The sequence below is a fragment of the Uranotaenia lowii genome, chromosome 1, assembly GCF_029784155.1.
Source record: "Uranotaenia lowii strain MFRU-FL chromosome 1, ASM2978415v1, whole genome shotgun sequence".
Lineage (NCBI taxonomy): Eukaryota > Metazoa > Arthropoda > Insecta > Diptera > Culicidae > Uranotaenia > Uranotaenia lowii.
The window spans coordinates 94,691,831-94,702,348 of NC_073691.1; the positions used below are offsets into that span (position 1 = coordinate 94,691,831).

Below are 10,518 nucleotides of genomic sequence, written 5' to 3' on the forward strand. Positions count from 1 at the left end.
CTGAATACCCCCGTCGCAAACCCGTCAGATAATAAAAAAAAATCCCCATGTGTTTGCTTATTTTTGTAACAACCGCAAACGGTGATTTTAGGATACATTCTTCGAATATGCTGGCTCTAGCTTTGATGTGTAACTTCAATTTATGAATCTAAATTGGATTTCTAAGAATTCTGATCCCTGAAAAAAATGATTTATTGAGCGGCAGTATCTTAGCTATTCAGTTAAGCTCCTATCAAAAAACTGTTTTTATACGAGCTTTATGGTTCAGCTTCCAATATTGCATGAATAAAAAAAGGAAAGAAAAAAGCCGTCTGTTGAATGCGTTCGTGTTTTTGACGAAAGGTTTTGAAATAGTTCAATTAACAACCGGCTTTACACTAAGTACACATGTCTTTAATAACTAGACAGCTTCGTCTGACTAAGTAAGTAAGTATTTCGGGCCTTTGTGTGATCAAAAGACGACGCAGACGACGACGACGACGTCGATGGACGGTTTGAGCTTAAGTTTTCTCTCATTATATCCACACATCATTTTCCAAATCAGTAATCACGGGCTGTTCGGCTCAAACTAAACTTGGATGGAAGAAAACAACAGAAAAGCCAAAAGAAACTACAACTTTCACCGTTTCGCCCCATGCGCCATGATGGATTTTTATTTTTCGTCAGGTTTTATGTGGGCATATTAATTTACAAGCTCTATATAGTTTGGTAGATTTTTTTTGCCTAAAAACTGTACAGCTATAGGAATACTTAATCAAAGGTGAATCAAAAGTGTGGGGTGGAGAGAGTGGGAGATTTTTGTCAGATTCAGCACAGGTATTTGGTAGAGATAACACATTTGTTGATATTTCTTGAAAACACCATGCCTTCCGGGCAGTTCAGATGCAGAGAAGTGATCGATCCGGGATAGTTCTCTTTACACAGGAAGTAGGATTTGCAATCTACCGAGTTGATATCAGCAAAACGCCCGGTTGTTGTGCAGGGATATTCGTAGTATGTGGCAAGGATCGTTGTTATCGTTGTGGGAATCGCTGCCAGCTCGTCGATTTCGTTATCTTCACTTCCGCTTTGTGACGATTGTGATACGCTATCCGTGTTGTCCAGTCCGTCGCCGGATTGTTCGTAATAGAACACTGGCGTGGTCACAGTGAGGATCCCGCTGACACATTCGTCGTGTCCGTCGACTTGAATACATCTGAAACAAAATTAAAAAAAAAACAACCGTTATTTAAACTGAATAATAAAGTAGGTTGAGAAAATACATGCTTTAAATGTCTGATTTTGTCCAGAATCAACGATCATGTCTGTTGACATCAAGAATCCAAATTATTATTTACTAAGGATTTTTTTGTCTTCTGTAATGAAAGGATTGCCAATGAACCAAACGATTTTTTTTCATGATAATAATTAAAAGTTATTTCTGTGCATAAATCGTTTTTTAAACAGAAAACTCTTCATTGCATACATGAAGGCGTTTATTTTTGTCGGCATCATGAGAAATTCCATATATTATGTTGAGGATAAACGATTAACTTAGATAAACTTTCTTCACCTGTTATAATGAACGAACTATACCGTGTCAGTTAAAAGTACAGCGTAAAAAACACACCAATACAATGTTTTTATCAGGGTTGATAGATTTCGCCCATCACACTTGACCTGACTAGTTTTTTTCATCAATCGAACGGCTCCGTACTCAATTGACGGAACCTTGCTACTCGCATGACGGATAATGCACGACATAGTCAACATTTCTCCGTTTAATAACTGGCAAAGCTCTACACATAGTCAAAATTTCTCCAGCGTGACTGGCCCGAAGAAAGGAGACCTGACAGAGTGCGGTAACTGGCGAGCAACGTTGATCTGTACAACCCTCAAAGTACTCTGCAAAGTGATCCTGAAAAGGATCCAGGAGAAAATCGACGCTACACTCCGACGGCAACAAGCTGGATTCCGATCCGGACGATCATGTGTGGACCACATCACAACGCTACGAATCATACTGGAACAAATCAACGAATTCCAGGACTCTCTTCTGCTGGTGTTCGTTGATCTCGAAAAAGCTTTCGACCGACTTAACCATGAAAATATCTGGTCGGCTCTAAGGCGAAGAGGAGTCCCAGAGAAACTATTCCATCTCATCGGAGTACAGTACGAGGCATTTTCGTGCAAGGTCCTGCACGACGGTGTCTGATCCAATCCCGGTAATTGCTCATCGTAATGGATGAGATCTTGACTGGATCGATTGACTGTAGACCAAACCGAGGATTGCCGTGGAATCCTTCGACAATGGACCAACTGAACGACCTTGACCTGGCTGACGATATTGTTTTGCTCGCCCAAAGACAACAAGACATGCAGAGCAAACTCGACGACCTCACCGAAAGCTCCCAGGCAGCAGGTCTCAAAATCAAAGATGGAAGTCAACACAGAAAATCGTTCCAATTACGTGGTAGCTGGACAACAGGTTAAGAAAGTGGAGTGCTTCCAGTATCTTGGAAGCCAGATAACGCCTGATGATGGTACCAATACCGACATCGAAACCCGGATCAGAAAGGCCGATTTGCGTTTGCGTCTCTACGAACTAAAATCCGAATCTTCAACTGAAACGTCAAATCCGCTTTGTTGTACGGGTGCAAAACTTGGTGCACATATGCGGTGACGACTCAAAAACTGGATTTCAAACGTGGAACTTCATCGCCGGTGTCATCAAAAGGCGCTGGACATCGAGATTCGGGAACGTAAGTGGAGATGGATTGGGCACACGCTGCGAAGAGATGAAAACGAGATTTGCAGAGAGGCGCTCGACTGGAATCCAGATTGGCAGACTCATCCAGTACTTCCCTTATGCGTAAGTCATTCTTCAAATGCGACTATCACATTGGGAGGGGGGGAAACTTGGCTTGGTTCCAAGCCAAACAAGAAGAAACATTACTCACTTTCCAGGATGTATTGATCAAGATTCATCGATAGAGCCTGAGTTATTTTCTGGAAGTCTAGATTCGTTGCAATTTGCTTGGAAAATAGTTACTACAGAATCGATCAAATGAGCAATCGATGGTTTCGCTCAATACAAATCTCCTGGGAGTGACGGTTTATTTCCAGTTTTGCTTCAAAAAGGTTTCGATCATTTCAAACACATATTAAGAAAAATAATGATAAGCAGTTTTGCTCTTGGATATATTCCTAAATTTTGGCGACAGATAGCCGTGAAATTCATCCCTAAAGGGGGACGATCATCATTCGACGAAGCCAAAAGCTTCCGTTCTATTAGTTTAAGTTCATTTCTATTAAAAGCATTTCTATTAAAAGCATTTACTCTTCTGGCTAGTGAACGGTAGACAATGTGCAACTCGAGACCCCATACACCCAACCTTCGGGTAGTGGTCATATCACCTCTTGTCTGCAACTCCGATTCTCTACCTCCCCGTGGTGCTAGCTGGGGTGCGAGCAACCATAGCGGAGATCGGGTACCCAACTCCGGTGGATGCTTTGGTCGCATGCAGACTGAGTCAGGGGGCTTCGTACGCGTCTGTTCTCCATGTCAGGGGCGGCGTGCGGAGTGCATCAGCGTCCTGGTGGTGTTCGGGACCCAAAACAGCAACATCACGACGGTCCTCCTGCGAGATAGTGGGGTTAGCTGCGGGCCTTGCGAGCCTGTGACTACAAAAAACATAAGCAACGAACAACGAACAGCAAAGACCCACGCGACGAAAAGGGACTAGCGATTGGAAACTTGGAACATGGAACTGCCGATCTCTAAATTTTGTGGGCAGTACCCACGTGCTCTCCAACGAATTGAAGAGCCGCAAATTCGACATCGTAGCGCTGCAGGAGGTATGCTGGAAGGGCTCCACGGTGCGAACGTATCCAGATGGTCGTGCCATCTACCAGAGCTGCGACAACACACACGAGCTTGGAACAGCTTTTATAGTGATGGAAAAGATGCAAAAGCGGGTGGTGGCCGATCAACTCACGAATGTGCCGGTAGAGAATCAAGGGCCGTTTCTTCAACATCAGCATCATCAACGTGCACAGCCCTCACCTCGGAAGTACCGGTGACGACAAAGACGAATTCTACGCGCAGCTGGAGCGTGAATACGACCGTTGCCCAAAACATGATATCAAGCTCGTCATAGGGGATTTCAATGCTCAGGTCGGCCAGGAGGAGGAATTCAAATCGACAATTGGAAGGTTCAGTGCGCACCAGCTGACCAACGAAAACGGCCTCAGACTTATTGATTTCGCCGCCTCCAAACGAATGGCCGTACGTAGTACCTTTTTTCAGCACCGCCTCCCACACAAGTACACCTGGAGATCACCGTACCAAACGCAATCACAGATCGACCACTTCTCGGACATCATCGACGTCAGATCCTGTCGGGGCGCCAACATCGAGTCGGACCATTATCTGGTGATGGTGAAGATGCGCCCAAAACTTTCCGTAGTGAACAACACGCGAAACCGGCGCCCGCCTCGGTTAAATATCGCGCGACTGAAGCAACCTGAGGTTGCGGCAGACTACGCACAATCAGTCGAAGCAGCGCTGCCGGCAGAGGGCGAGCTTGACGAAGGCCCTCTCGAGGACTGTTGGGATACCATCAAAACAGCCATCAACAGTGCTGCGGAGAACGTCATCGGTTATGTGGAGCGATCTCGACGGAACGACTGGTTCGACGAGGAGTGTAGGAGGGTGATGGACGAAGAGAATGCCGCGCGGGCGGCAGTAGTGCAAAGAGGCACCCGTCGAAATGTGGAAATCAGCTGCATCGTTCCCAAGAAACACGAAAGTTCTATCAGAAACTCAACGCATCCCGCAAAGGCTTCGTGCCGCAAGCCGAAATGTGCCGGGATAAGGACGGAGGCATCCTGACGGACAATCGTGAAGTGATCTAAAGGTGGAAGCAGCACTTCGATGAACACCTGAACGGCGCACATGCAGGAGATCAAGACGGTGGTTGAAGGTACATCGCCGGCGTAGCTAACGACGAAGAGGAGCCACTCCCAACGATGAGTGAAGTTAAGGAAGCCATTCGCCAGCTGAAAAGAAACAAGTCGGCTGGGAAGGATGGCATCGCAGCTGAACTCATCAAAATGGGCCCGGACAAGTTGGCCGATTGCCTACACCGGTTGATGGTCCGGATCTGGGACATAGAACAGCTACCGGAGGAGTGGAAGGAGGGGGTAATATGCCCCATCTACAAGAAGGGCGACAAATTGGACTGTGAGAACTACCGAGCGATCACTGTCCTCAATGCCGCCTACAAAGTGCTGTCCCGAATCCTACTCCGCCGCCTAACGCCACAAGCAAACAGATTCGTGGGAAGTCATCAGGCCGGCTTCATGGAGGGACGGTCAACGACGGACCAGATATTCACATTACGGCAAATCCTCCAAAAATGCCGGGAACCCAAGTCCCTACGCACCATCTATTCATCGACTTCAAAGCCGCATACGACACGATCGACCGTAACGTGCTATCGAAAATTATGGACGAGAACGGCTTTTCCGGGAAGCTGATCAGACTGATCAAGACGACTATGGATGGAACGCAGTGCTGTGTGCGGATCTCGGGTGAATTGTCGAGTTCATTCGAATCGCGCAGGGGGCTTCGACAAGGTGATGGTCTATCCTGCATGATGTTCAACGTGGCGCTAGAAGGTGTTATTCGACGAGCGGTGGGCGAAATGCGGGGCACGATTTTCAACAGATCCAGTCAACTTATCTGCTTTGCCGATGACATTGATATAGTCGGCAGATCATCTGCGGCGGTGGAGGAGATCTACCGCAAACTGAAACGCGAAGCAGGAAGGATTGGGTTGATGATTAATATGTCCAAGACGAAGTACATGCTGGCCTGCGGATCCGAGACCGACTGAACCCGCTTGTCCAGTAATAACAAGGTCACGATCGACGGCGACGAGCTGGAGATAGTCGAAGACTTTGTCTATCTCGGTTCACTGGTGACCGCAGACAATGACACCAGCCATGAGATCCGGAGGCGAATTATCAGCGGAAGTCGTGCCTACTATGGACTCCACAAGCAACTGCGGTCGAGAAGACTTAGCCCTCGCACGAAGTGTAACCTGTATATGACGCTTATTAGACCGGTTGTTCTCTACGGGCACGAGACATGGATATTGCTCGAGGAGGACCTGCGTACACTCGGAGTATTCGAGCGACGAGTGTTAAGAACCATCTTTGGCGGCGTACAGGAGAACGGAGTGTGGAGGCGAAGGATGAACCACGAGCTCGCGCGACTCTACGGCGAACCCAGTATCCAGAAGGTGGTGAAAGCTGGCCGGATACGCTGGGCAGGACATGTTGCGAGAATGTCGGACGACTGTCCTGCAAAACAGGTGTTCGCTACGAATCCGGTAGGAACAAGACGAGCGGGGGCGCAACGAGCGAGGTAGTTAGACTAAGTGGAGCGTGATCTAGCGAACGTGGGGTGCCCGAGAAATTGGAGAACGGTTGCTATGAACCGAGTGAATTTTAGGAATTATGTTCGTCAAGTTATGTCGTAAGACGGAATACTATTAGATTGTCCTACCCGGGATTTCCCGGGAATTGGAAAAATTCGGGAATTCCCGAATCCCGGGAAACGCCTAAAAATCCCGGGAATTCCCGAAGCCAGTAAAATGTGCTAAATTACTACAAATTTACACGATCTAAATTGGAAAAATAAATCAGAATGAGCAAGGAAAATGATAGTTCTACCACTGACCATACTGACTAGGCACTCGATTTTGTTTGTTGGGTAATTTTTTCAACAGTACGTAATATAGATTCCAGAGAGTGCATCGATCGATTTAAAGAAATGCTATCCCAGTTAGAAAGTGCCACCCTACTTTAAAAAAAAGTCAATTTCTACGACAAAATCGGGCTTAACAGGTACATTTCTCCTTCAGGCCATTTTTTTTTAATTTTGCAGGTTCGCAATACCGACGCCACCTACCGTCGGTATTGCGAACCTGCTAAATTTGACAAGAAAAATTAGCCAGAAAATGGTCGAATTTTTGTTCTAAGTGTCATGGCAGTGTGATCAGAGGTTCTCCCTTGATGACTTAGTCTTAAATATTTTTTAAACTAAACAATTCCAATGATGAAACGCTACGGAAAAAATCTGAATGTTTTATTTTGCAACACTCATCACTTAAAACTTCCGTTTCGAATACTGTTTACAGCAGCAAAATCGTCAGAAAAGAAATAACACATTGTAAAACAAATGAAAATTTACGGTTTAATTGATGAATAACCTGAAATCTAGCTAACTAACTTCTATCGATAGTGAGAAATCATTCTCAATTATTTCAAATTTTTGCAGCTAGAATCAGACCAGTTTGTCGGTTAAAATACTTTGTTTTTGGGTCTTTGCTTTGCTTATTGAATTTTTGAGGCTTTAAAAAGTTTGAAATGTTTTGTAATACTAGGTACTACCTCAAATAAAAAAATACCTATTGATAACAATTCTTACGCAGTAGAGGGTTAAGATCTTCATGTTGAAATCTTAATTTTCAATTTTTCCCGGGAAAAGGATCGTCAGGTTTCCCGAATCCCGGGAACGCAAAAATGGTCGGGAAATGGACACTCTACTGACCAGTCCAACGTACTGGGAAGAGTTGGACACTAGTCACCAAACAAATTTTTTTTTAGAAAAGCCATCACCAATCATATTGAATTACTTGTTAACTTTAAGTAAATCTCATTGCAGCATCCTGATCAGAGCACTCTCTGGTCATTGTAAACTCAATTATCACATGCACAACATTCAGCGTGCTGAATCTCCAGTATGTGGTAGTTGTGAATTAGATGTGGAAGATCCCTTCCATCTTATATGTAACTGTCCCTCATTTGCCAGTCTACGTTTTCGTACTCTGGGATCTTACGCTATAGGCGAATCTGAGTTTAAGAAATTAAACTTAAAAGACATGCTATCATTCCTTACCGAATGTAGAAAAGAGCTTTAATGCTAATTATCCCTAGTGGAAAGGCTTTATGCCATCTTAAATAGATTCAATTTATTTCTTCCTTTTATAGGTTTTTCAGGTTTCGCAGGTAAATGATGAAATCTTGGATAAAAAAAGGCTAGGCACAATTTTCCCGTATGTTTGGATAACGTGCCGCTATTAAGCCTACCCCCATTCTGATACCTCTGATAATTCAAATTGATCCATTTGACCGCGCTATTGCATGACACCCCTTTTGGCGGTAATTATCTACAAGTTTGCAGTAGAGCATTGGTCTTGAGATCGTTTTCTCGAAACCATTAAAATCAGAAAACATGGTTTTGGAAACATCTGGTTGATGGCAGACATTTGAGCAATTAGTGTATCGTTTCAGTAGAAAAAAGACATACACCGTCTTAGCCGATTTAGGCTTTACAGACTGAATAAATGACATGGACAACTTAAGATTAACATTTAACACCCAGTACCGAGATGGGAATCGAACCCATGCCATCAGTGGACCAGCGATTACCGTCTTACCACGCTAACCACTCGACCACTGAGACGCACGTAGTAGTTAATAAGGTTGATGAAGTGAGAGGAGCTATCATATTACCTATTCAGATCGATCGAGAAAAGAGTTCCTTCGGGGCAACTGAGCAAGGTGCGCGTCAGAATGTTTTCCGAGCTTAAAGCACACAAATAGTACGTGGTACAGGTATCATCGTTTGTATTGTGGAATCGCCCTGCTCCTTCACATTCCGGTCGATCCTCCCGCACAGTCGTTTCCACTGGCACTGGCAAAAATGTCGTCGTAGGTGTGACCATCTCGGTGCTTGTGGGTGCAGTTGTTGAAACGACGATTTCGATTGTTGTTGTTGCTGGGGATCCAGGACAGCTGAAATTGCTCGCATGTACACATCGATTGCTGATGGTTGAGAACACATTTCCTGCCGGACATCTCAGCTGTACTTTGATCCAGCTTCCTTTAGTGTTCTTGGTGCAGAGGAAGTACGTCTCACAGCGGGTGTCATTTTCGTTGGAGAACCTCCCGGACCTTTGGCAAACAGCATCCTCTTCCTCGCTGATCTCCAACTCTGCCCACGTGCTGGGACAAACGTACTCGGATGGAGCTACACATTTCGAGGTGATAGCGGAAAAAATCGTTTTCCCCGGACAGGTGAACAGCATTGAGCGAACTTTTTTCTCCGAGTTTTCGTAGCAATTGTGATAGGTTTCGCACATTTTCGAGCTCTTATCCGGGTAGCGACCGATACCAGGACAGATGAAATCATCATCATCGGGACAATCGTACTGATCGGCAGGTACACATTTATGTTCCGTTTCCGAAAATATTGTATAATTTTCACAGAGAAAACTTTTAGATTCTAGTTTCTCGTTCTCGTCCTTTGAACACAATCGATAACCTCGACAGTTTCTCACTGACTCATCCGGATACATTCCCGTACCGAGGCAAACAAAATCCGACAAGAACTTCAGCACTGCTGATGGGCACTGATATTCACTTTTGTCCACACAAGTTAGACTTTTTGCCGAAAACAGCTGACCTTTGGGGCAGTTTTGTTTGATCGGGATGTACACACCCGGATCGGTTGTCCTCAAACAATTCACAAACTGTCGACAGTCCTGAGATTTCACATTCACAAATTTACCACATTCCTTGCACTGATACTCGATCGAGTAAAAGTCCTCCAGATTGTCACACGTTTCTCCCAACAAACAGCGCTGATACTTGGGACTAAATCGATACCCGCTAGCACATTGATCATTCCGCATGGTGAAACCTTCATCCGGATCCGGAATGCACGTTACGTAGAGCTCGCAACTATCCTGGCTTTCCTCGGGATCTCGAAATCGGCCAGGTCTCTTGCATTCCCAACTCTTTTCCAGCTCAACACCAGCCAGCGAAGCAAGGAAAGCAATCAACCAAATCCAGCTCATACTCAGTACTTAGATGCTTAGACAAAAAAAAATAACTCAACCGCACAAACTGTTTCCACAGCCGTGTTCCTGTGGCTTGCGCGAAGTGTCGCCGACGGCTAGAATTTGACTAAATTACTAAATAAATTGTGTCGGAGGATTTCGTTTGACTGGGATGCTGGACACTGGACAATGATGATGATGATGATCTATGCCAACTACACTAAAACGGCTCGAGCAATCCGACTTATTTTCTGGGCAGCGAAGCTTCGTTATATGCAAAATAACTAAGGCAACCGCACAATCCGTGATCTCGTTGATCGTCCGTCACTACTGTCCCGAGAGGCGGATGGCGTTACGATCTCAATCCCCCGGGAAGGAAGTTATGCTGATTGCCGACAATGGTCCCGTGTGAGAAGTCAGTTATTTCATTCCTGATTAGAAATGGTAATGCGGCGACGATGAAGACGTGACAATGTGACTTAAGATGCGTTTTATTGGTTGTTTGGAGTGAAATATGAAGATATTTTGTGCGGATCGTTCTGGGAAGTGAGCACGTTTGTTCTATCGTTACAGTTTGATTGACGTGAATCATGCTTTCTTATGTTGTTGACGACATTGCCTTGAC

General features: G+C 45.1%; 1 protein-coding gene across 1 annotated transcript; it reads right to left on the reverse strand.

Annotated features, from left to right (window-relative positions):
- Window positions 1-625: 625 nt before the first annotated feature.
- LOC129755491 (uncharacterized) lies at window positions 626-10,113 on the reverse strand. The gene is made up of 2 exons (XM_055752016.1): window positions 8,566-10,113; window positions 626-1,195 (listed from the first exon to the last, which is right to left on the reverse strand). Exons 1-2 carry the CDS (start codon window positions 9,909-9,911, stop codon window positions 808-810), a joined length of 1,734 nt encoding a protein of 577 aa, XP_055607991.1. The 5' UTR covers window positions 9,912-10,113; the 3' UTR covers window positions 626-807.
- Between the last annotated feature and the right edge of the window lie 405 nt (window positions 10,114-10,518).

What these genes read in the sequence shown, in the direction of transcription:
- LOC129755491 (XM_055752016.1), bottom strand. Translation starts at nt 9,911, where the DNA reads ATGAGCTGGATTTGGTTGATTGCTTTCCTTGCTTCGCTGGCTGGTGTT. An exon ending in TTCTCGATCGATCTGAATAG is followed by an intron (nt 1,196 to 8,565) that starts GTAATATGATAG and finishes ATTTTGTTTCAG; the next exon opens with ATGTATTCAAGTCGACGGAC.